The sequence below is a fragment of the Hibiscus syriacus genome, unplaced genomic scaffold (genome assembly GCF_006381635.1).
Source record: "Hibiscus syriacus cultivar Baekdansim isolate YM2019G1 unplaced genomic scaffold, ASM638163v2 tig00012370_pilon, whole genome shotgun sequence".
Lineage (NCBI taxonomy): Eukaryota > Viridiplantae > Streptophyta > Magnoliopsida > Malvales > Malvaceae > Hibiscus > Hibiscus syriacus.
Genome location: NW_024062270.1, coordinates 202,853 through 230,505, shown reverse-complemented (window position 1 = coordinate 230,505; position 27,653 = coordinate 202,853). Strand labels below are relative to the sequence as shown.

At 35.3% G+C, this 27,653-nt stretch overlaps 1 protein-coding gene and 1 long non-coding RNA gene across 2 annotated transcripts in view; one reads left to right on the top strand and one right to left on the bottom strand.

Annotated features, from left to right (window-relative positions):
- Positions 1–143: 143 nt before the first annotated feature.
- The window catches only part of LOC120205226 (peroxidase P7-like), a 31,770-nt gene continuing 4,260 nt past the window's right edge, over positions 144–27,653 (bottom strand). The window contains exons 2-7 of the mRNA XM_039205139.1: positions 24,325–24,328; positions 8,869–8,881; positions 6,378–6,607; positions 6,159–6,281; positions 923–991; positions 144–845 (exon numbers count right to left, since the gene is read on the bottom strand). Coding sequence (XP_039061070.1) covers positions 294–845; positions 923–991; positions 6,159–6,281; positions 6,378–6,596 — 963 coding nt within the window. The 5' untranslated portion in view covers positions 6,597–6,607; positions 8,869–8,881; positions 24,325–24,328 and the 3' untranslated portion in view covers positions 144–293. The remainder of the gene's footprint in view (positions 846–922; positions 992–6,158; positions 6,282–6,377; positions 6,608–8,868; positions 8,882–24,324; positions 24,329–27,653) is intronic.
- LOC120205228 lies at positions 748–25,784 on the top strand. The gene is made up of 4 exons (XR_005524019.1): positions 748–861; positions 7,235–7,240; positions 16,027–16,029; positions 25,758–25,784. It is a non-coding gene; the product is annotated as an uncharacterized LOC120205228 (long non-coding RNA).

Genomic DNA, 27,653 nt, shown 5'->3' with positions numbered 1-27,653 from the left:
ACTTTTTGTAGAATATTATTTGATGCCTTGAACTATTGGTTGAATCATAACGATTGGTGCTTCGTATCTTTTCTTAACGTGAGAGAATAGGTGAGTGATTAAATATGTAATTTATCCTAAAATATATTGAAAAGTAACTCTAGAACTTGTAAGATTTCATAACAGAATACAAGGAAAAGAAATCCAAAGGCTACACTCCTTTTCGATCTTAGACAATTATAATATAGTTGTTCAACTCAGCGCGAGAAGCTTATTGAAATCATCAGTAATTGGGGTATTTGAGATCACAAAAATCAGTTGACCACCCTGCAGTTCCTTCTGATCTCCCCACTTGTTCCGGTGAGGGGACTAATGTTTCCCATCCTCACCATGGCAGCCGCAAAATCGGCCGAAAAAGTAGCAGGGTTGTTGCTGTATGTTTGTACAAGAGCGTCCTGAGATCCTCCATTGAACAGCTCCTGGTCCGAGTGAAGAAGCCCCCTTTGCGCCACGAGGTCTCGGTAGTAATTGTTGTCGAACCTGGTCGAGGTCAGCGTATCGAGTGGAGCCAAGTTGTTGTCACCTCCGGAAGCAGGGCAGTTAGCACGTCTGGTGGCTGCGAAATTCGCATCGATGTTGGTGTCATTGTAAATGCGACTTCGGAACATGGCGCATCTAGCCAGGCCGATCGTGTGGCCACCGGATAGGGCGGTTAGGTCCCGGGCACTTAGGCCTTTGGCAGCGAAGGAAGAGGTTAGAGCTGCAAGGTTGGCGAATGGTGAGGGGATTTGATTGTTGGCTGCGCTTTGGCTGGCTGTTCTTGCATCTCTACGCCCCAGGAGTACTTGCCATGTAGGACCTCCAAGCTGCCACAACATAATAGTAAATATTTATTTACGAAAATGATTTTCGTAAAATGAATTACGGCTTTAAGAACAATAACCTGGACTACACCATCTCTAGCAGCGAGTGCCAGGATATCTGCGCAAGAAACGGTGGCATTGCAAGCAGCCTCTGTTGGATCATAAACTTGATCCATTATGAGAGCCTAAACCCAAACCCAAACTAAATTGATGTCATTACTTACATCATTTAATTAAAGATGTCATTGCTTACATCATTTAATTAATGATGTCATTGCTTACATCAATTTAGTTAGGTGAGAGTTAGATATTTGTTGAATTTGTAATGGTTTAAATTAGTTTATTTGTGTGGTGTAGGATTGTTCTTGAGTAGTATAAATACCCCTTCCCATTTTAGTTTTAAGCATCAAGAAAAATCAATAGCTTCTAAGTGAGTGAAGAAGCAAAGTCTTATAAGAGTGAGTTGTAGTTCTTGTTTTTGAGTGAGAGTGTTCTTGTAATATTTCTTTGAGCTTCAATAAAAGTTGCTTGTGTGAGCGTTTTATTTCCAACAAAGTGGCATCAGAGCGAGTTGGAAAGATCGAAGGTCTCGACAAGAGGAATACGACGCCGCCAGAATTTTCTCAATCTGAGTTCTGACGCACCGCCACGCACCGCCGGAAGACTGCTGCCAGAAAATCGAGTTGACTCACCGAGTTGAGCCGATTCAGCCGAGTTGGAGCCCTTGACCGAGTTGTCCAAGTCCCTCCAAAGTTTTTTTTTTTCATCGTTCCGGATTCATCCGTGCAATCAGATTTTACAAAATCTCATTATATTGAGAGATATGGCAAATGGTATGGCACCATTCCAAGTTCCGACACTCAACAACAACAACTACGACAATTGGAGTATCAAAATGAAGGCACTTCTTGGATCACAAGATGTGGGATATCATAGAGAAAGGCTATAATGAGCCTGCGGATGATGATGTTTTTGCTACTCTTACACCAGATCAAAAGACAACTTTGAAGGATTCAAGAAAGAGAGACAAGAAGGCTCTCTACCTCATCTATCAAGCATTAGATGATGATGGTTTTGAAAAGATTTCAAGTGCAAGCTCTAGCAAGGAAGCGTGGGAGAAGCTGCAAACCTCTTACAAAGGATCCGAGCAAGTGAAGAAGGTTCGTCTCCAAACATTAAGAGGTGAATTCGAATCCTTAAACATGAAAGCATCTGAGTCTATTTCAGATTATTTCTCAAGAGTAGTAGCTGTTTCTAATCAATTAAAAAGAAATGGTGAAAAGTTAGACGATGTGAGGATAATAGAGAAGATACTCCGTTCGTTGGATCCCAAATTTGAGCACATCGTCGTGACGATTGAAGAAACTAAAGACTTGGAAGAAATGAAGATCGAACAGCTCCAAGGATCATTGCAAGCATACGAAGAGAAGCATAAAAAGAAGCATGAGTTTACTGAGCAACTCCTCAAGCTGCAACTCAAGGATATGCATGAGAGCCAACGCAATGATAGAAACCAACGTGGCCAAGGCAGAGGTAAAGGCCATGGACGAGGTGGAAGTCGAGGTCGTGGACGAGGCTGGAATTACAACAATAACAATTCCAACAACAACTATGAGAAAGGAGAAAGCTCAACACGAGGTCGTGGAAGAATTAATCCAAACTCAAAGTATGACAAATCTCAAATTCGATGTTATAATTGTCAAAATTTGGGCATTATGCTTCAGAATGTAGAGCTCCCAACAACAAAATTGAGGAGAAGGCCAATTACGTGGAGGAAAAGACAGATGGCAAAGAAACTCTTCTTCTAGCACGAAAGGAAACTGATGGTGGCCAAGCAAATTCCTGGTATCTTGACAGTGGTGCAAGCAATCACATGTGTGGAAGGAAAGACATGTTTGTGGAGCTAGACGAGTCAGTAAGTGGAAATGTTTCGTTTGGAGATGATTCCACAATAGCAGTGAAAGGGAGAGGTAACATTCTTATCCGTTTGAAAGATGGGAGACATCAATTTATTTCAAATGTCTACTATGTGCCCAATATGAAAAGTAACATTTTAAGTTTAGGGCAACTGGTAGAGAAAGGTTATGATATTCATATGAATAATTATAATCTTTCTATAAAAGATGATAAGAATAACTTCATTGCTAAAGTGTCGATGTCAAAGAATAGAATGTTCTTGATCAACATACAAAATGATGTTGCAAAATGCCTGAAAGCTTGCTACAAAGATGCATCATGGCTTTGGCATCTTCGATTTGGGCATCTCAATTTTGGAGGTCTAGAGCTATTATCTAAGAAGGAGATGGTGAAAGGACTACCTCACATCAACCATCCTGACCAACTCTGTGAAGGGTGTCTAGTCGGGAAACAATTCAGGAAAAGCTTTCCAAAGGAGTCAGAGACAAGAGCTAAGAAGCCACTTGAGCTCATCCATACCGATGTGTGTGGACCGATCAAGCCAAGTTCTCTCGGTAACAATAACTATTTTCTTCTCTTCATTGATGATTTTTCAAGAAAAACCTGGGTATATTTCTTGAAACAGAAGTCAGAAGTTTTTGAAGTATTCAAGAAGTTCAAAGCAGCAGTGGAGAGAGAAAGCGGTAGAAAGATCAAAGCCATGAGATCCGATCGAGGTGGAGAATTTACTTCCAGGGAGTTTCAAGAGTTATGTGAAGCAAATGGAATTCGTCGACCAATGACAGTTCCTAGATCCCCCAGCAAAATGGTGTGGCAGAAAGAAAGAATAGAACAATCCTCGACATGGCACGAAGCATGCTCAAAGCAAGAAACTACCCAAAGAATTTTGGGCGGAAGCAGTATCGTGTGCAGTCTACTTGTCAAATCGATCTCCAACAAGAAGTGTATGGGGAAAGACACCGCAAGAGGCATGGAGTGGAAGAAAGCCTGACATTTCCCACTTGAGAACCTTTGGAAGTATAGCCCATGTTCACGTACCAGACGAGAGAAGAACGAAGCTTGATGAAAAGCGAGAGTTTTATCTTCATCGGCTATGATGCTAATTCGAAGGGCTACAAGTTGTACAATCCAGAAAATAAGAAGTTTGTGATTAGTCGAGATGTGGTCTTCAACGAAGAAGGAGAATGGGATTTTAACTCCCATACAGATGACTTCAATTTCTTTCCTCAGTTTGAAGAAGATGAGCAGACAATGAGGGAGCAACTAGATGAATCTCAACAAGAGCTTGCAACTCCACCCACTTCACCAACATCAACCACTCAAGGAGACTCATCACCTTCATCATCGTCAAGTGGGAGTCAAAGTGAAAGAGTTGTGCAACGCACAAGAAGCCTTAGAGATCTCTATGAGGTAACTGAACGACAAGATAATCTTACATTATTTTGTCTGTTTGCCGATTGTGAACCAGTGAGCTTTCAAGAAGCGGTACAAGAAAAGAAATGGAGAGATGCGATGGACGAAGAAATCAAGGCCATCGAGAAGAATGACACATGGGAACTTACCTCACTTCCCAAGGGACATAAGGCGATAGGTGTCAATGGGTGTACAAAACAAAGCAAAACGCCAAAGGAGAGATTGAAAGGCACAAGGCGAGGCTAGTTGCTAAAGGCTATAGTCAAAAGGCTGGAATTGACTATGATGAGGTATTTGCTCCTGTTGCTCGATTGGAGACTATCAGACTAATCATTTCTTTGGCAGCTCAAAACAAGTGGAAGATACAACAGATGGATGTAAAGTCCGCCTTCCTAAATGGAGTTCTTGAAGAGGAACTTTACATTCAGCAACCATCAGGCTATGAAGTCAAAGGGCATGAAGACAAGGTGTTGAAGTTGAAGAAGGCTCTTTACGGGCTAAAACAAGCACCAAGGGCATGGAATAGCCGAATCGACAAGTACTTCCAAGAGAATGGCTTCAACAAATGTCCCTACGAGCATGCTCTATATATCAAGATCAAAGATGAAGATATTTTGATCGTGTGCCTCTACGTGGACGATTTGATCTTCACTGGAAGCAACCCAAGCATGTTTAATGAATTCAAGGATGTGATGATGAAAGAATTCGAGATGACAGACATGGGGCTCATGGCGTACTACCTTGGCATTGAAGTTAAGCAACAAAATGATGGAATTTTCATTTCACAGGAAAGCTATGCAAAGGAGATACTGAAGAAGTTCAAGATGGAGAACTGTAAGCCAATAAGCACACCGGCAGAATACGGGATCAAGATGACCAAACATGAAGAAGGCGAAAGTGTAGATCCAACATTCTTCAAAAGTTTGGTAGGAAGTCTACGCTATCTAACTTGCACGAGACCCGATATTCTTCACGCAGTTGGATTGGTTAGTCGCTACATGGAATCCCCAACAACCACCCATTTTAAAGCTGCAAAGAGAATTCTTCGCTATCTGAAAGGTACAATTGACTTTGGCTTGTTCTATTCAGTTTCTAATGATTACAAGCTTGTTGGATATAGCGACAGTGATTGGGGTGGAGACATAGATAATCGAGGAGCACTACTGGATTCGTATTTTTCATGGGAGATATTGCATTCACATGGATGTCAAGAAACAACCGATTGTCACATTGTCCACTTGTGAAGCGGAATATGTTGCTGCTACCTCATGTGTTTGTCATGCAATTTGGCTTAGAAATCTATTGAAGGAGATTGGTTTGATACAAGAAGAGCCTACCAAGGTTTGTGTCGACAACAAGTCAGCCATTGCCTTAGCGAAGAATCCAGTATTCCATGATCGAAGCAAGCACATTGATATTCGCTACCACTATATAAGGGAGTGTGTTGCAAGAAAAGATGTGGAAGTTGAATATGTGAAGTCACAAGATCAAGTTGCTGATATTTTTACCAAGCCACTGACCAACGAAGACTTCTTAAGATTAAGGAACCTACTAGGGGTCACGAGATCAAGTTTAAGGGAGGGTGTTGGATCATAAACTTGATCCATTATGAGAGCCTAAACCCAAACCCAAACTAAATTGATGTCATTACTTACATCATTTAATTAAAGATGTCATTGCTTACATCATTTAATTAATGATGTCATTGCTTACATCAATTTAGTTAGGTGAGAGTTAGATATTTGTTGAATTTGTAATAGTTTAAATTAGTTTATTTGTGTGGTGTAGGATTGTTCTTGAGTAGTATAAATACCCCTTCCCATTTTAGTTTTAAGCATCAAGAAAAATCAATAGCTTCTAAGTGAGTGAAGAAGCAAAGTCTTATAAGAGTGAGTTGTAGTTCTTGTTTTTGAGTGGGAGTGTTCTTGTAATATTTCTTTGAGCTTCAATAAAAGTTGCTTGTGTGAGCGTTTTATTTCCAACAGCCTCCACATTAGACTTGATGGTGTCAATCACTTCGTAACCTCGAGCCGAGTTCCGGTTCGGTGCCGCATTCTTTTCTCCGGTGAACGTCGAAGTGTCGTCCAGCAGTATCGATGCATCACAGCCCTGCATCAACAATAACAAATACCATATATCAGCACCATTAACAATGCATACATCTTACAACTCGATGTTTCGAAACCAATAGACAAAGATCATTACATTAACAAAGCAGTCATGGAAAAACAAACGGAGAATCGAGGCACCGATTCGCGCCTCTCTATTAACGGCCTGCGTCATCCCATTGAGGACGATGGTTTGAAGGTTAGGGCAAGAGTTTGCATAGAAGTTGGCAGAAAGCTGAGCATTGGCAACACAACTGGAAAGCAGCAGAATGAGTAGAATATTAGAAAGTGTCAGTGTGGAGATTACAGAAGCCATTAGAGAAAAAGCTTCCGAATTACAGCAGATAACCGTGAATAATCCCTGATTGAAAAGCGTTTATATAGGGAACGTAATGTGCTTAAAACTTCAAACTTTGCTGCTAAACGCGGCCCTAGATGCGTTTACAGGCATGCATGCATGAGATTTGCATGGAAATTGATCAAAAGTCTAAAAGCACTAATCAATGCAGATTGACTTGGTGCTAAATCCATACCAGTCCTTTTCTATACAAAATGAAACTGAGATTTTTCAATTTCTTGCATTTAATCCGAATTCAGTTTAGAATAATTTAGTATTAGCAACCATTCCCAATTTTATTTTTAACATTGTCGAGGTAACAATTAATCCATCTTTTAAAAGCACATATAATGCTTCTATTTCTTGTTCATCCCATTCCAGGGAATGCTATGTCATCCCAATTTAGTAAAACAATTTAAACCAGGCTTACATGGAATAAGGATCAACCTGGTATAAAGAATGAAAATTGAGAAGTAAATAGGTGTTCGGAACATAATTAAGTAAAAGTGCAAACTGAAGGATAAGAGATAAGCTTACGTTCTTTGTTTAGCTTACAGAACAAAAATAAGTATAACATTAACCATCAAAAACAACAACAATGTTTAGACTTACAAAAGATAATAGTCATGACATTCTAAACTTAATCATATATGTTGGTTATATTATATACACAAAAAATTCTCCAAGTCAAAAGCTTCACATATACCTAGTGAAGCTAGACAAAAAAGTTGGGACCATATTCTAAATTCAAAATCAAAAAAGATCGACATACAATCTCCATCATTTGCAGTTGTAAAATAAGAATTGTATCTGCAGACCACTGAAACCACATTGCCAGTTGCCAAGGTTATATCCCAGAATAGAAGTATATTTCCAAGGAATGACTTACTGCCCCCAACATATGGTAACATGAACTAACAGCAGAAAAATTCAGGATGAACTACCTTGACATGTCAATTTTTTTACCACTTTCCAAAATCCAAGCTAGAAAGCATAACAACATGATTCTTTCATCTTACAGCAGCAAAATTTGCCAAGTATTTGGCAAATTCAACCATTCGCCCCTGTTTGGAATGACCATTCAAAGATCAAATCATTCAATCTACATTCAAGTTTTGTATAGCTTGAAAATGAAGGGGGAGAAATTATTTGGAAGACAAATTTTAACAATGGCAAAAGGATACAGTTAGTTCACAATTGAATTTCAAATGGCATTGTGATCCCTCAGTCAGGACAATCAGAAATGACCCAGCACTCGATCTAAAAGTAGTCATTCATTGCTTCAAGAAGGTAATTGAAAGAAAAGAATCCATTAGCATAGGACACCAATCCAGGCACTTAACTATATAAATTCAAAAAAATTTATTAATGGGGTTCCCTGTATTGAATTGACTAATCATTTAGTTAACACAGTTGCTTTCTAATAACGACAAATAAAAAATAACAAGCAGTTTACAAGTAAATTCAATGGTTGTTATCCTTCTAGTTCAGTTTTCAGTAGTAAAACGACCTTAAATCGATGATGATTATTCAATGTTAACCATCTCAGAAGGTCATGGCAACAGAACATACTTGCAACAAGAAAATATAATCGAAACAACCAGAGACTACTGCTGGAGAAGAGTGAGATGACTGAAAGACGACTCGTAAGCTGAAAGATCAAGAAATGACGTACTCAAGTTCTAATATATTAGTCCAAGCTTACTATAACAAACAATATGAAAGGGGGGAATAAAGTGAGCACCTTCGAGAGGAAGAGCAAGGTCGCCGCAAGGAATATGGTATAAGCATCGTTTCCAACGCAGGGAAGCACAAAGAGATCATCTAAGTATCCAATTCTCTCAGCTTTCATTGATGCTACTAATAAATCCACTGCTAGCTGCCCCACATTCCAATCGACAGCGCCAGCTAAAACCCAAAAAACAAAAAAAAAGTTCAATTTTTTAATTGAAAACAAAAACAAGTACCCTAAGGTAAGGAACTGAGGGAGGGGGGAGGACAAACGCTGAACGAACCAGAAGCAAAGTAGACAAACCTAACAACAGATTAGCAGATAGAGCTAGAGCACCACAGAAAAAGTTCGTTGGAGCAGTAATAGACATATCTTCGCAACTCTCGCCAAATCGAAGAAGAAGAAATTTTGTTTCAGCCAGAACCAAGCTAACGGGAAGAAGGGTAATTTAGCCAACAGGACGGGAATAAACAAATACCTAAGGGAGATATGGTATTTGGATTCGCAGTTAAACAGAACAAAAAAAAAACCACTGTTGGTATTTAGTTTTTACCCTCACTTGGGAATATGGCCTATTCAAACATGGGTATCTTAATCCGGGAAAAAAAATTCCTCCTAGGAATGAAGAAATCCGTGAACCAAACGGGCTGTAAAGGGTTATTTTTTTCTAGATTTTTGCATAATCTGATGGGAATTTAAATGATCTAATTATTCGTTTTTCTAGAATATTTGATTCAAATGATTCAAAATTAAAAAAAATCAAATTTTCAAATCATATCAACAAATCAATGAATAAAATCAATCAAATATGTGTTTTTACACACCCCTAAAAACATCATTCTATTGTCTTAATTAACCTGATATCATCCCCAAACTCGTGGGCTTACTCTCTCATATAAGATTTGGGAAAAATTATTTTTCTATATAATGTATCTACCATATTATTTCTTAAACTAGGTTTTTCTATTGGTTTGAAAACGTCGTACACTTCTAAGTCTTCTTCATTTGTCTGAATACGTCATAAAGTCGTAGAGTCTTCATATTTAGTTTGAAGACGTGTGGAACACCTGACGTCTTTAGGTTGATACTATATAATCCATCCTATATAGAAAAATAATCCTCGAAATGAATTATATTAAAAATTAAAAAAAAAACTCATTTACATTATCTCACCAATTTTACCCAAACTCGTATATATATTGAAAGCTTTTAAATCAAAGCTAACAAAATTTGAATAATTCAAGGTACTGAAATTTTCTCGCGGAAGAGATCTAAAGGAGCATTAATGGCAGCGCAAGGTGACTGTGACTGTGACTGTGACTGCGCCTGTGATTAGGGAAAAAGCTCAGCAGCCTGCACTTGGGCATTGAAAATTGATCACCTTTAAATTTTGGGTCTGCTTCAGATCTCATTATATTCGATATCTAATAAATAAATACAGACTTTTAGTACATACATTGGGGTCGTTATAGAGGGCATTTTGGTTTATTTGGGCCTGTTTGATATTGATAGAATCCAAACTTTCAAAGATGAGGAGGAGAGAAAATTATAAATAATCTCTCTCTTCGTATATTTTAGGATAAATTACACGTTTAATTTTTAAACTATTAGTTTTAATCTATTTTAATATTTAAACTTTTACTTTTTTTTCAAATATACACCTAAAATTTAGTTTTTTGTTTCATTTTAGTAACCCCACCGTTTAAAATTTTAGTTTTTGTTTCATTTTAATACACCGTTTAAAATTTAATGTTAAGTTTTGAAAAAAATTGAAAGTTTAGGTATTAAAACGAACCAGAATTGATAGTTTAGGTACTAAATGCGTTAAGTTTTTAACAACGAGATACTAAAATGAAATGAAAACTAAACGTTATGTATGATTTTGAAAAAAACTGAAAGTTTAAGTACTAAAATAAATCAAAACTGATAGTTTAGGTATTAAATGCGTAATTTACCTTATATTTTAATTTTTAGAAAATTTTGAAAATATTTATTTTGTAAATAAAGATGAATATGTAGGTTCATGATGAAAATAGTGAAAATATGTTACCTAGGTAAAAATACGTTATGCAGGTAAAAATACAATTAGAAAATTTTGTTTCTAAACCTATGATATTATTTCATCAATTGTAACCGTATTTTTAGTTTATGAAGGAATTAATTGAGATGTTATTGTTTGTTGAATTTCATATCAAACTATGATATTTACCCACACACTAAGATTATATCACACACACAATGTGTCATTCACGTTCTAGTTCCCTATTTAACAACTTCTTCAAATTGTTAATCTCTTCCTCATCATCTACAGTAAGAATTATGTCATTCACATACACAATTAGAATAACTTTCTTATTTGTAGAAGTTACCTTGATGAAAAGAGTATGATCGACGAGGGACTGCTTGTAGCCGTTTTTAAGAATGACTTTAGTGAACTTCTCGAACCAATCTTTGGGTGATTGTTTTAACCCGTATAGAGACTTGTTGAGCTTGCAAACCTTGTTGCTACCTTCAACAGACTTTAAGTCAGGTGGCAATTTCATATAGAATTATTCCTATAGCTTGCCATTAAGAAATGCGTTTTTTACATCAAGTTGGTGTAATTTCCAATCGCAATTTACAACCAAACTTAGGAGTACTAGAACAATGTTAAGTTTTGCCACAAGTGCAAAAGTTTATGTGAAATCTATCCCACATGTTTGCGTAAAGCCTTTAGCCACTAGTCTAGCTTTGTATCGTTGGATACTACCATTGGAGTTATACTTTACAACAAATATCCATTTACAACCAACAACCTTTTTTTCCTTGAGGAAGGTTTGTAACGGTCCAAGTAGCATTTTTCTATAGTGCACAAATTTCCTCTTCAACAACCCTTCTCCATTTTGGATCCTTTAGAGCTTCCACTATGCTTGTGGGAACTTGTTTTTTATCCAAGGTTGTTGTAAATGCTTGAAAAGAAGGCATCAATGAATTATAACCAGCAAATTTTCCAATATGATGCTTGGTGCACTGTCTAGCCCCTTTTCTAATAGCAATAGGGAAGTCATCTAGAGTAGGAGAAGTAGACTTACTAACTTCTTCTTCCATTTTGCCAGCTGGACCCAAATCCAATTCTCGAAAAAAATTAGTTTACAAAACAACCACAGGGATATGTTTTATTTTCCTTGTGTAGACATGAAGCTATTTGGGTGGTGGTGTTTTTAGAAGACTTTCAATAGAAGTAGATGTATTTTCAGGAAGGGTGTTTAAAGTAGGTGTAGGTTAATTAGTGATAGGTATTATAGGAGAATCAATGGGAGTATTCACGGGTGACAAATTTGTAGGTAAAGGCAAAAATGGTGGCAATTTTAAAGGTTGAGAATGAAGATTATGAGAAGATGCCTAATGTGGTTGAAATTCCTTCCATGTCTCTCCCTGAATTTTAGACTGAGTGAAATAGGGATCCTACTCATAAAATGTTATATCCATAGTGGTAAAAAATCGTGTAGAATAAAAAATCGTTTAGAAGGAGGATGATAGCATTTATAACCCTTCTTAAGTGAAGAATACCCCACCAATACACATTTTAAAGACTCGAGATCTAACTTGGACTTATTAGGAGCAATGTTTTGGATAAAAAGAATACATCCAAAGATTTTAAGTGAAAGAATAGAGGAGATGGGTTTAAAATGGGGAAAGTGTTGCAAAAATATAGATTGAGGTGCTTGAAATTGTAAAACCTTACTAGGCATTCGGTTGATTAAATATGTGGTAGTTAATAAGACTCCCCAAAAATATTTAGGAACATTAGTGGTAAATAGAATAGAACAATTAACTTCAAAGAGGTGTCTATTTTTTCTTTTGGCAATGTTGTTTTGTTGTGGGGTTCCAACACAAGAACTAAGTTGAACTATGTATTTTTCCTGAAAAATACCCAAAGACCTAACAAAAAAATCACTGCCATTATCAGATTTAAAGAATTTGATTTTAGACTCAAATTGAGTGAGAACCATGTTAAAAAATTGGATAAAAACACCAGCAGTTTCAGATTTATCTTTTAGTAAATAATTAGTCTAAGTTATCCTACTGTGATCATCAATGAAAGTGATAAGTCACTTACAATTATCAACATTCTTCACCCGAGAAGGGCCCAAATATCACTGTGGATCAAAGCAAAAGGGTGAGAAGGCTTGTATGTAGAAGGAAAACAAGATGATTTAGTATGTTTGGCAAGGGATCAAACTTCAAAAGAAAAAGAATTTGGCCTTTTATTAATGAATAGAGCAGGAAACAATTTTGCAAGGTATTGGAAACTAGGATGGCCTAAACGAAAGTTCCATAACATAACATTATCAACTTTTCCTAAAGCAGTGAAAGATTTGGAGAGCTCGGTTTTAGGAGAGGGATGGAGGATGTAGAGACCATTTTGCAAGCTAGCCTTAGCAATAATCTTCTTCGAGTTCAGTGCCTGCAAAGTATAATCAATATCATTAAAAATTACGGAGCAATACAAGTCTGCGGAAAGTTTACTAACAGAAGCGAGATTGCAAGCAAGATTTGGTACAAAGAGAAATTTTTTAAGTACAATATGTTAATTGAGAACAGCATTGCCATGTCATTCTATTTTGCACAAGGAACTATCATTCGTTTTGACAACTTTACCAAAGGTTGGGAAAAATTGCAAAACAAAGCCTTGTTACCAGTCATATGATTTGTAGCACCAGAATCGAGGATATAATTATGAGTCAACTGGGAGGAGAAAAAAGTTGTAGCATAAGGGTTACCTTCTGCTTCTTTCATGACCAGATTACCCTCACAAAGCCCCTGAAACTTTCCAAACAGTTTTTGAAGTTCAATAATTTGTTCTTTGGTGAAGCTACTGACAGATGTGGCAATACCTACACTTGATTTATTATCGCGAGAGTTTTTGGACTTCCAGTCCTGAGGCTTACCATGAAGCTTCCAACACTTCTCCTTGGAGTGGTCGGGCTTTTTGCAATGATCACATCAGGCAGCATCACACACCTTCGGCTTTTTTCATTCTTGACAATAAAGAAAGCCTCTCAAAGGGAAGGAAGAGGAGAAATAACTAAGACCCTGCCGCGAACCTCGTTCAGGTCCTTGTTTAAGCCTTGGAGAAATTGAAAAAACCTTCTTTAAATATTTCGAAAGTTCAATAAGTAAATTTGAAAAATTAAAACTACAGTGAGTAAAATAGGAAAGAGAGTATAGTTCAGTGAGGAATGGTGAAATTTACCCCTTATTTAAAGAAAATTTGAATGACCAAAATAGACACATGAAAAGTTAGGTGACTAAAAGTATAGTTTATTCCCATATGACTTTCTTTTCATTTTCCGCCACAAATCGAAAATAAACGAAATCAAAAACAAAAGATTTGCACAGTTCCTAGCTTCTCTTCCCACCAACTTCAAAACGTATTGCTTGCCCCAAAAAAAAGAATATGGGCTTTTTAACCTAATTTTGATTCTATTAAGCCTCTTTTGCCTTTTGATTTGAACGTTGAGTAAGAGAAGAAAGTAGAACCAGAGGAAAATAGTAGAAACCTAATTTGTAAAAATCCCAAAATATGCACTTTGGATGCTTAAAATGAGATTTTGGATAGAAGCAAGAAAACCCCATGTGAAAATTATCCCCCCAAATACATCAAAACTAGGCAAGAAGAAGAAAACAAGGAAAATAAAATCCATGTAGAATAAAAAATCATTTAAAATGAGGATGATAGCATTTATAACCCTTCTTAAGTCAATAATACCTAACCAGAACACATTTTAAAGACTTAGGATCTAACTTGGACTTATTAGGAGCAATGATTTGGATAAAAATAGTACATCCATGCCTATTTTTTCTTTCGGCAATGTCGTTTTGCTGTGGGGTTTCAATACAAGAACTAAGTTGAACTATGCCCTTTTCCCTGAAAAAATCACCTAAAGACCTAGCAAAAAAATCACTGCCGTTATTATATTTATAGAGTTGGATTTTTTACCCAAATTGAGTGAGAACCATGTTATAAATTGGGCAAAACACTAGCATTTTCAGATTTATCTTTTAGCAAATAAGTTCAAGTTATCCCACTGTGATCATCAATGAAAGTGGTAAACCACTTACAATTATCAACATTCTTCACCCGAGAAGGGCCCCAAACATCACTATGGATCAAAATAAAAGGGTGAGAAGGCTTGTATGTAGAAGTAAAATAAGATGATTTAGTATGTTTGGAAAAAGAGCAAACTTTGCAAGAAAATGAATTTGGTCTTTTATTAATGAATAGAGCAAGAAACAATTTAGCAATGTATTGAAAACTAGTGTTGAAAACATTTTGATGTTTCGATATAACAAATGTGTAAAATTGTGTAAGTATATTCGATTTAATTACTCCAAGTATTTCAAGATCAATTTCAAACCTTACTAAATGTGTAAAATTGTGTTTTATACTTAAAATATTTTTGAAACAATTTTCACAGAGTATTTTGAACCAAAATCAAGCCTAAAATCAATTTTTCAAAGTGATGCACCGATGCACCAATCCATGCATCGATGCACAAATTAATTTTTCAAACATCGAATGCATTTTATACATCGATGCACATACCATGCATCGATGCACTCAGTGCATTTGATGCATCGATGCACAAGACCATGCATCAATGCACTCAGGCTTTTTCAAAACATCGAATGCATTTTATGCATCGATGCACTCTTAGTGCACCGATGCACTGAGAGTCCAACGGTCAAAATATTTGAATTTTCACTGATGCACCATGGGTATGCATCGATGCACTGACGCTCCCAACTGCATTTATTAATTATTTTCACACTTAAATAGCTCTATTGACTCCACTAAGCATCCCTAACGTTCAGAATCATTTGAAGGTGTATTTAAACAAGCTTAGAAGCCATTGATCAAAGACAAGAAACAATAATCAACAAGAATCAAGAGAGAATCAAAGAGAAAGCATCAAACCTCAAGTTTGAGCATTTCAAGCCTATTTTTCATTCAATATTCATTTTGCTTTCAAGAACACTACTTGTACTCAATTGTATTCATTTTTTAGTGTTCTTTTCTTTGTTCTAGAATTGTGCAAACAATCTACCTTGTGAGGATTTCCTTGTAAGTTTGCAAATTTGTAATATTCTCTTTGAGAAAGAGTGTTCCAATAATTGGGGTATATTCTTGAGGGAGTTGTAAGGTTATCTCTTTGGCCTCAAAAGAAGAAAAAAAAAATTATTGAATTTGTTGGAAAATCCTTAGTGTTGATAGCTAAGGTAGTGGACGTAGACTTTGGTTGAGAAAGTCGAACCACTTTAAATCGCTGTGCAATTTCTTTAAATTTTCTGTAAAAACATCCACCAAAATTTTAATTGCCAATTCACCCCCCTCTTGGCCGATTCTATCAATCGATTAACTCAACAATTGGTATCAGAGCCTCACTCATTTGAAGGTTTAATCGCCTCTTGAGTTGATTCGGGAAGAGTTACATCGATAATCAAGCCATCAATGGCCTCCACTTCAAACGTCGACTCCGGTCTTGATTCAATGCCCGTCAACAAGCCTCATTTCTTCAATTGAGCTAACTATTCCTATTGGAAGAATAGAATGATGTATTTCATTCAAGCAAGTGACATGGGAGCATGGAATATTGTAGAAGACAGATATATCAAACCTCTCACTCATCCAAGATTGTGGAGTGAAGGAGAGACAAGAATGTTCCAACTCAACTCCAAAGCCATCCATATCATATTTTGTGCTCTTGGACCAGATGAATATGGAAGAGTTTCATCTTGTACAACCGCCAAAGAAATATGGGATAAATTACAAGTTACTCATAAAGGCACCGACGAGGTAAAAGAATCTAAAATTAGTCTTCTAACACATAGCTATGAAAATTTCAGGATGAAACCAAATGAAGATATCAAAGCTATGACGGATAGATTCTCAACTATTCTCAATGGTCTCAAATCATATGGAGAGATCATTCCAAACGAGAAGCTTGTGAGGAAGTTAGTTTACCCACTTCCAAAATCATGGCAATCCAAGAAGACGACAATCATCGAGGCTAAGAACCTAAAGTCCTTAACTCTTGAAGAGTTAATCGGTTCTCTCCTAGTTCATGAAATGATGCTTGAAGATGAGGTAGACCTCAATAAGATTGAAGAGACATCGAAGGAGAAGGAGAAGAAGAGAAAAACATTGGAGTTGCTCTCAAATCCACAAAGATGAGAGTGATTCGGATGAAGATGACGATGACGAGGAAATGGAATTGTTTGCCAAACGGTTCAGAAAAATGATGAGACCTTACCGAGGAAGAAAATTCAAACGAAATAAAGGCCTAAAAAATGAACCAAAAGAGAAGGACCCGATCATTTGCTATGAATGCAAAAAGCCGGGGCATGTCAAATATTATTTCCCACAATTGAAGAGAAAAGGTCAATCAAAGAATAAGCACAAGGCTCATGTGGCTACATGGAGCGATGAAGAAGGTTCTGATGAAGAGGAACAAGAAGTAGCAAACTTGTGCTTGATGGCATTCGGGGAAGATTCTAAGGTAACCTCTAACTCATCAGATTTTGATGATTTATCTTATGATGAGCTATTAGAGGAATATAATGGGTTGGTTTCGGATTATGAGAAATTGTTTTTAAAATATAAAAATGATATTTCAAAATTGAAAAATAAAAATAAACTCATATCCAAAACCAACAACGATCTTGAAAGTAAAATCAAAGATTTGTAAATCAAACTAGAAGAGTTTGAAAAGAAAAATTCGGATTTGCAAAATTTACTTTCAAAGGTCAATGATGATCATCAAAAGAAAATTGATGATCTTAAAGCTTCTTTTGATAAAGTTGGAACAAAACTTTTTGAAAAAGGAGAAAATTCAAAATCCAACTTTGTTATAAAAAGTTTTAAAAACCACAATCATAAAGGTCCCCGAAGAACCTCTAATGGAAAAATTGTTAGAAGTATATGGGTTCCTAAAGAGCTCATTACTACTAAAGATAATGATATCCTACACAAATGGATACCTAAGGGGACTAGGATTTTGGAAACTAATGAATATGGACCCAAAAGAATTTGGGTACCAAAAATCAAAAATTAATCTATGTGTGTAGGAAAAGGAGCATTGCTACAAGGTATGGGAAACAAATTCAAATTCATGGTACCTTGATAGTGGATGCTCGAGGCACATGACCGGAGACAAAAGCCGGTTCATTGAGCTTAACGCCAAAGATGGAGGAGAAGTGACTTTTGGTGATGATTCAAGAGGTCACATTGAAGGTATAGGTACTATAGGTAATACCTCTTCCATACAAATTAAAAATGTTTTATATGTGAATGGATTAAAGCATAATCTCTTGAGTATTAGTCAATTTTGAGATAAGGGATTCAATGTCATGTTTGAAACTAATGGTTGTAAAGTTATTGACATTGCATCTAATCGAATTATGCTTGTTGGTCATAGAATAGGAAACATTTACATGGTGCATTTAGACTCTATTGTTATGACTAATTTATGCCTAGTTGCTAAGGATGAGCATGATAGTTGGTTATGGCACAAGAGACTAGGACATGCTAGTATGAGTGTTTTGCATCGGCTAATTCAAGGTGATTTAGTTCGAGGGTTGCCTAAACTAAAATTTGATAATGAAAAAATCTATGATGCTTGTGCTAAAGAAAAACAAAAGCGAGTTTCTTTTAAATCCATTAATGATGTATCAACTAGTAGAGTATTACAATTGATCCATTGATCTTTTTGGACCAACTAGGACTACTAGCTTGGGTGGAAAACAATATGCATTTGTCTTGGTAGATGACTATTCTAGATACACTTGGGTTCTATTTTTAAGTACTAAAGATGAAGCATTAGAAAATTTCATCACGTTTTCAAAAGTAATCCAAAATGAAAAAGGTTACTCTATAACTAGTGTTAGGAGTGATCATGGAACTGAATTTGAAAATCTTGGATTTACTAAGTTTTGTGATTCTAATGGTATTAGCCATAATTTTTAGCACCTAGAACCCCTCAACAAAATAGAGTTGTTGAGAGGAAAAATTGAACTTTAGAAGAAATGGCTAGAACCATGATTTGTGAAAACAATTTGCCAAAATATTTTTGGGCGAAAGCCACAAATACCGCTTGTTATGTTATTAATCGAGTAATGATTAGGCCTATTTTAAAGAAAACTCCATATGAACTTTTCAAAAATAAAAAACCTAAAATTAGCTATTTTCATACTTTTGGATGTAAATGTTTTGTTTTAAACAACGGTAAAGACAATCTTGGCAAATTTGATGCTAAAAGTGATGAATGAATTTTTCTGGGTTATTCCTTAAATTCTAAAGCTTATCGAGTATTTAATAAAAGAACTTTAGTTGTAGAAGAGTCTATACATGTTGTTTTCGATGATAACCTCCTTCTGAGGAAGGATTCTTGTGTGAATGATGATGTAGGTGTTATAAATACAAATGACGTTAGACATGACGTTGGAGAACCATCATCAAAGGAAGAAACAAAAAATGAGGAAACTCATGATCCTCTCGAGAATCCAACCATTGAAGAAAGAGAAGTATCTTATCCAAGAGAGTATAACTATGTCAAGGATGTTAAATCATAGGTGATCCATCCAAAGGGGTAACAACTCGATCTTCTCTTAGAAATATATGTAATTATGTTGCATTTATCTCATGCATTGAGCCTAAGAATATTAAAGAAGCATTAAATGATGAACATTGGATTATGGCTATGCAAGAAGAGTTAAATCAATTTGAGAGAAGTAAAGTATGGACATTAGTTGAAAGGCCTAGTAATAAATCTACTGTAGGTACTAGATGTGTATCTAGGAATAAGCTTGATGAAAGTGGTAATATAGTGAGGAACAAGGCTAGACTTGTTGCTCAAGGTTACACTCAAGAAGAGGGCATAGACTATGATGAAACATACGCTCCCATAGCTAGAATGGAAGCAATTAGAATGTTATTAGCATTTGCATGTTTTCATGAATTTAAATTTTATCAAATGGATGTTAAAAGTGCATTTTTAAATGGTTTTATAAAAGAAGAAGTGTATGTAGAACAACCTCCAGGTTTTGAAGATTCAAAATTTCCGGATCATGTTCTTAAATTGACAAAAGCGCTTTATGGTTTAAAACAAGCTCCTAGAGCTTGGTATGAAAGATTGACATATTTTTTAATTGAAAAAGGTTTTTCAAAAGAGAAGGTTGACACTACATTGTTTTTAAAGCATAAAGGTAAAGATCTATTGGTAGTTCAAATTTATGTTGATGATATAATATTTGGTTCTACTAATGATGTTCTTTGCCAAGAATTTTCTAAGCTAATGCAAAGTGAATTTGAGATGAGCATGATGGGGGAGCTCTCATTTTTCTTGGGACTCCAAATCAAGTAAAGAAAAGATGACATCTTCATCAATCAAGCTAAATATGTCAAAGATATGCTCAAGAAGTTTGGACTGGAAAATGGGAAACCTCATGACACTCCAATGAGCTCATCAACAAAGCTTGACATAGATAAAGGAGGTAAATGTGTGGATGTTAAATTATATAGGTCAATGATTGGTTCTTTGCTTTATCTAACCGCAAGTAGATCGGATATTATGTTTAGTGTTTGCTTGTGTGCTAGATTTCAATCTTGTCCTCAGTAATCACATTTACTAGATGTTAAGAGAATCTTTAGATACCTTAAGAACACTCCTAGTTTAGGACTTTGGTATCCTAGAGACTCTAGCTTTAGCTTGCATGCCTTTTCTGATGCGGATTATGGAGGATGCAAATTAGATAGGAAAAGCACCTCCGGTACTTGCCAATTCCTTGGAAATATGATGATTTCTTGGTTTTCAAAGAAACAAAATTGTGTTGCATTATCTACCACTGAAGCAGAATACATTTCAGTCGGTAGTTGTTGTGACAATACTAGTGCTATTTGTCTCACTAAAAATCCCATCCAACACTCTAGAACTAAGCACATTGAAATAAGACATCACTTCATTAGAGACCATGTCACTAAGGAAGATGTATTTCTAGATTTTGTTGATACTTTGCATCAATTAGCGGATATCTTTACAAAACCTTTAGACAAGGAAAGATTTTGGACACTTAGGAGAGAATTAGGTTTAACTGACCTATCTTCACTTAGTGTTTAAAATAATTTTAGCACTTTTAAGAATAAATGAAAAATGCTTATAATGGTAATTTTTGATTGCATTCATTGCTATTAGTTAGGGGGAGTTTATGTTATTTGGTGAAAATTAATTTTATATTCAAAAATTGTTTAAAGATTAATTTGATTGATTGAACATGATTAATTTTCAATATATGAGTTGCCAATACCAATAGAGCTAATTAATTTAGCATTTTAAGTGTTTAAAACGGATTTTTGACATTTTTGTGCTTCATGCATCGATACACTTAACAGTGCATCGATGCATCCCTTTGAATGTGCATTGATTCATCATGTTGATACACTGATGCACGCCTTGAATGTGCATCGATGCACAGGGTCATGTATCGATGCATCCGTCGGGTTTTGGATTTAAAAGGCTTATTTTCTTATTTGTTTCAAACCCTAAAACTAAACCCTCTCTAGCTGTACGCCTCTTTTCTTCCCTAAACTCTCCTCTTGCTCAAAATCAATGAAAATTTGTCAGAATCTTCGAGTTTTTCAACTCCTAATCCTGCATTTATCATCAAATCGTGCAAAACAACATCACATTCCTCTCAAATCCGAAATTTTCAAGGTAATATTTCAAAAACTCCATTTTATTGATTTTTGATCTTAGGACTAGTTTTAATTAGTTCTAGGATGAATATTATATTGGGCATTGATAGTTTGATGATTACAAACTAGTTTTTACTACTAATTTCATCAAGAAACTCGCAAATTTTCAATGAATTTGTGAATTTTCAAAAAAAAAATCGAAAATCTAAATTTAATTTCTAAATTTGATGTTTTTGATTTAATTATGTTGTTTTGAAAAACTATACATATTATTTACAAATATTATTTTCAAATAGTTTTTCAAAACCTTGCCCATTATGATTTGGTTTAGAGAACCTTGAATTATTGAGGACTCAATTGAGTTTTGGGATTGATTATTGTGCGTACATGTGTTTCATATTGCAGGATACATTCCTTTTTCCGATTCCTAAACCATGTCTAATCCCAAAAGCCCTAGAACCTCATCGAGTCATTCTCGTTCAAACCAACCTCCAAATCCCATTCCTCCTCCTCCTAATAGTCTTATAGGACTTTGTTTCAACATGCCTGAACGTCGTAGAGATGACCTGTACCATAGGTATATAGAGTCTTTCCAATCCTATAGAATCCGGGAAGAGCATATTCCTTCTCTTCCAGCCATGATTGACATTGATTTTGAATACCTCTCAATTCTTAAATCTTGGAAGTTTGATAAATTGTTTCGTCTCAAACCTGTCGTTTTTCATCAGTTAGTCCGTATTTTCTATTCTAATGCGGTGTGCATTCAAAATGATACTCAATGTGGGACTATTGCTATTAGATCCTATGTCTTAGGCCAATATATTAATATTGACCCCACGACTATAGCCTCACGTTTTGGGTTATATGATGATGGTTTATATAATGAAAATGAAAATGTGGATTATCCTTATATTCCAAACGCTAGTGTTAGTACCCTTTGTTCTCATCACGATCGTTTTCTTCATTTGATAATCTCGTGGTGGTTTCGACCATCTGCTAGTAGGTACTCCACTCTTCGTACTAGGGATTTATGGTGGATGTATTGTATTAAGAAAAAAATCAAAATAAATCTGCCCCATATTATTTTTAGTCAACTAGTAGATATCATAAACATTATGTAACATCCTTAATATCGGGTTAGTGACCAAATTGTAATATTTCAGAATTTGGTAATTATAGTGGAATAGTTGAAAAGTTCAGTGATTTATTTGAAGATATTACGTTAAGGATGCTAGTAATTATAAAAGATATTAAAGGGCAAAAGGATTTGACCAAGAGATGAATTAAATAATTATATATATGGATAAGGATGATAGATTTTTTTCCTAAAATCTCTTCTCTCTTTTTCTTCTTCATCTTCTTCTTCCTCCCGTGAAAGCTCCAAGGCAAAGGTAAGATTCCTGGTTAGCTGATTATTTGTTAATTTTAAGAGTGGGTTTTGATCCTTAGGTAATATTTAAGCTTATGGAAAGTTTAGATTGTCCTAAAATCAAAAGATGAAGAAGTTATGAAGAATTAAAGAGAATGGGTTTTTAAGTGAATTTTCGGTAAAGAGTTGATAAGTTGAATTTAAAACTAAATTTGACTTGTCATCAGCTTAATTAAGAAGTATTAAGTGTTAGAATTGGATTTGAAACATGTGGAAAATAGGGTATGATTCTTGAAGTTCTTAAAGAGGAGAGGATATTAAGGTTAAAGATGAGATAAATGAATATTAATAAGTTTAAGTATGTATATGTAAGTTAGGAATATGAAAGAGGTTGAAATATGAAGGATTTAATCCAAAAAGAATGAATTTTCGGGTTCAAAAAGAGGATTTTGGGCAGAGTGCATCGATGCATATTCATAGTGCACCGATGCATCAAGGTTAAAACCCAGAAATTGTTTGAAGGTGTATCGATGCACAGGTAGTGCATCGATGCACTCTTTAAAATAAAAACATCGAATGTATTTTTTGCACTGATGCACAAGTAGTGCATCGATGCATCGTTAGGGAATGCATCGATACACTGTGCAGTGCATTGATGCATACCTTCATTAAAAGATGAAATTGGCTTTTCTCTTAGCCTAAGGAGTGATAGTTTCGAATATATCAATTAGTATACTGATAAGTATAAATTTATGATTATGTAGATATAGAATGAAAGCTTGTTCCGGAACAAACTAAGGATTAGGATTGATTCGAAGCAAACGAGGCCTAGGTGAGTGCATATTCAGTAGTATATGATAGGTGATGGGAAGAAGACTTGCGATGAGTCTATTTCCTGAAAAGTTACATATGAATTCATGATTAAAGGCATGAGTTGAATATGAGTGTATGTATGCTTGATTATATGAATTGATACGTTTTGTATGTACTATGTGGTTTATGTACAAACACTATTAAGTGTTAATGAGAGAATATCAAATAAGTTATGAAATTATATGAATATAGAAGATAAGTCAAGAGATGTAGGGAAATGGAAATAGAGGTTTATAAAGAATCATAGGAGAATAAATATAAGTAATATGATTAAGTGTAATATATATGTTTAGAAATACGACATAAGTTATATAATCTAAGGGAATACAAAGAAATAAAGTATAAAGTAGACGAAATGAGATAAGTTATTATATACCTATATGATATATGTTATCATGTAATATGAAAGGATTCAGAAAACTTATATAAGCTATGTGAAAGTGATCTAGGTGTTTATATGTGAATTATGCGGTAATAAGTTATATGAAATGAGTGTAGTGATTATCATATCATAAGAGATAAGTCAGAGAATGTGAATAATATGACCAGAAACTATGAGCATGTGTGATGAAATAAATATATGAAGACATGACTATGAGATATGTGATAAGAAGTTATGATTAAATGATCAAAAGATATAAGCTAAGGGATATCTGTGAATTGACATGAACTACGTGATTATATGTATGTGTGAATGAAGCTATGAGCTTATATGAATATGTGATATGTTTACATGAATATGTGCAAGGATATAAAAGATAGTTCCCATGTTATGTGCCTTGAGAGCTTTGGGGTATAGTTGGCATGCCAAGAGTCGAGGGTCTACGCGGTCCTTTGGGACATATAGGTATCCTATGGAACATCTATGAGGTCCTTGGCGACACATATTTGGTCCTTAGCATATGTATATGATTCTTAAGGAATGATATGTGGTCCTTATGGACATTATTATATGGCACTACGGTGCAATTCTACGCGGCACTACGGTGCAATTCTACGCGGCACTACGGTGTAATTCTACTTGGCACTTCGGTGCAATTATACGAGCTGTGGTGACAACATAGTGCACAACCTCTATAGACTCACATACCTATAGTTCTCACATATGTCCATGGGCTAATCATAAGATAATAACTACAAATATATGTTTGTGATATGATAAATGTTGTAGAAATGATATGATGTTATGTGTATGTAGGTATATTTTGTTAAGTAATCTGATATGATTTGTATGCTATGATGAAATAAGGTGATTTAGTATAGCATGATAGAATGAAACATGCATGCATTGTTAAATGTTATTAAGTGCGTTATAAGTTTTATTTACCTCACTAAGTCATCGACTTAGCGTGTGAGTGTTTCACACGTAGGTTCCGAAAAGCTAGAAGAAAATCTAAGAGAGCAAGACATGTCAGCATCTCTCTTACAAATTTCAGATCAGAAAATAGATGATTTAAATGATTTTTGGTTATTTTGAATATAATTGGCATGTACTAAAGGATTGAGTTAATATGCTCTGATTAATTTTAGTTATTGTGGTCAAGTTATGTAAATAAACTACTTTTACTTTAATTAAAGTTTTAAATTTTCTTTGAATTTTGTCAAGAGTCAAAGTTTGAAAAGTCAATGTGACACCTCAGACTCGTATCCAGGTCAGGTACAGGTTGGGGGTGTTACACATTATTCCTTCAAAACATGTAGAAACATTAGTTTATGGATGTCTTCATAGTAACCTCTTTATCAAACTTGGTCTAGACGTCTCTCTCGATAATCTCATTCCTCTCCAAAATCCAATCAATCTAACCTCGTTAAAGAAGGCTGAGTGGAAACAAGACGAGGAAACCAGTCAATGGGTCTTTAGACCCGGTAAGCAAACTCCGGGAGCTAGTTCCTCACGAGTTGGTCCTAGCTCCTTTGTTGCTCCTCCTCCTCCGGCTCCAGCTGCTGACAATGATCCTGAATTTCAACAATTATGCAAGACATCAACGATCACGTACCAGATGATGAGCCTGCTCCATAAGAGGATCAAGTGCCTCCATATTTTCATTCGTTTTTGAAGACATTTAATCTACGGTATGCTTCCATCGAATCCCACTTGACTGCTACTCACGAAGCAGTAAATCAACGCTTAGACACTTTGGAAGCTCGACAGATGGAGTTTCAAATGGAGATGCTTGCACGTATGGATGCTCTCTCTCTTGAGATGCAAGCCCGATTTCCTCCTCCGCCTCTCGATCCTTCTATGGACGAGTAGACCTTGTTTTGTTTTGGATCATCTTTGAACTTTTATTGTTAAAACATTTTGAATACTTTGGGGATTATTGTTTTTATTTGGATTGTTTGAATTTGTTTGAAGATATAATTTGGATGCTTTGTGGTTTTTAAACTTGATATATATATATATATAGGTTTGATTTGAATTTTCACTTTGAGATTAATATTTATTAATTTTTGCATCAATTTCATATTAGTTGCATTATGACCAATTATGTCATTTCACATTTGATTATGAATGTTGATTATGAAACTAATGGCTAATGTTTCTCTTGATTGTGATCTTAACAGCTTAAGATATATTACTAATCAATTGGCTAAATGTTTTTTAAAACCTTGTTTAAATCGATTTTTAAGTCTTTTTTATTTAACAAAAAGGGGGAGAAATGTTAAGTGATGTTTTAAAAGGGAGAAGTGTTATAGTAAGGGGGAGTAATTTTTCAAAATTGATTTCAATTTTTTAGAAAATCTTAAAATAACACAAATGTTTTGTTATATCAAAAAGGGGGAGATTGTTGAAAACATTTTGATGTTTCGATATAACAAATTAAATTAAATGAATTTTAAGATTTCACAAATGATTTTCTAAGTATATTCGATTTAATTACTCGAATATCAAATTATTACTCCAAGTCTTTCAAGATCAATTTCAAACCTTACTAAATGTGTAAAATTGTGTTTTATACTTAAACTATTTTTGAAACAATTTTCACAAAGTATTTTGAACCAAAATCAAGCCTAAAATCAATTTTTCAAAGCGATGCACCAATTCATGCATCGATGCACAAATTAATTTTTCAAACATCGAATGCATTTTATGCATCGATGCACTCTTAGTGCACCGATGCACTAAGAGTCCAACGGTCAAAATATTTGAATTTTACACTGATGCACCGATGCACCGATGCACCATGGGTATGCATTGATGCACTGACGCTCCCAACTGCATTTATTAATTGTTTTCACACTTAAACGGCTCTATTGACTCCACTAAGCATCCCCAACGTTCATAATCATTTGAAGGTGTATTTAAACAAGCTTAGAAGCCATTGATCAAAGACAAGAAACAACAATCAACAAGAATCAAGAGAGAATCAAAGAGAAAGCGTCAAACCTCAAGTTTGAGCATTTCAAGCCTATTTTTCATTCAATATTCATTTTGCTTTCAAGAACACTACTTGTACTCAATTGTATTCATTTTTTAGTGTTCTTTTCTTTGTTCTAGAATTGTGCAAACAATCTACCTTGTGAGGATTTCCTTGTAAGTTTGCAAATTTGTAATCTTCTCTTTGAGAAAGAGTGTTCTCAAGAATTGTGGTATATTCTTGAGGGAGTTGTAAGGTTATCTCTTTGGCCTCAAAAGAAAGAACAAATTAGTGAATTTGTTGGAAAATCCTTAGTGTGGATAGCTAATGTAGTGGACGTAGACTTTGGTTGAGAAAGTCGAACCACTATAAATCGCTGTGCAATTTCTTTCAATTTTCTGTAAAAGCTTCCACCAAAATTTTAATTGCCAATTCACCCCCTCTTGGTCGATTCCATCAATCGATTAACTCAACAACTAGGATGGCGTAAACGAAAGTGTCATAACATAACAATATCAACTTTTCCTAAAGCGGTAAAAGATTTGGAGATCTCAATTTTAGGAGAGGAAGGGAGGATGTAGAGACCATTCTGTAAGCTGGCCTTACCAATCATCTTCCTTGAGTTCAGAGCCTACAAAGTACAATCAATATCATTAAAAATTGCGGAGCAGTGCAAGTCTATGGAAAGTTTACTAACAAAAACGAGATTGCAAGCCAGATTTGGTACAAAGAGAACATTTTTAAATACAATCTGTTCATTGAGAATAACATTGCCATGTCCTTCTATTTTGCACAAGGAATCATCAGTCGTTTTGACAGCTTTACCAAAGGTTTGGGAAAAATTGCAAAACAAATCCTTATTACCAGTCATATGATTCGTAGCACCAGAATCGAGGATCCAACTAGGAGTCAACTGGGAGGAGAAGAAAGTTGTAGCATAAGGGTTACCTTCTGGTTCTTTCATGACTAG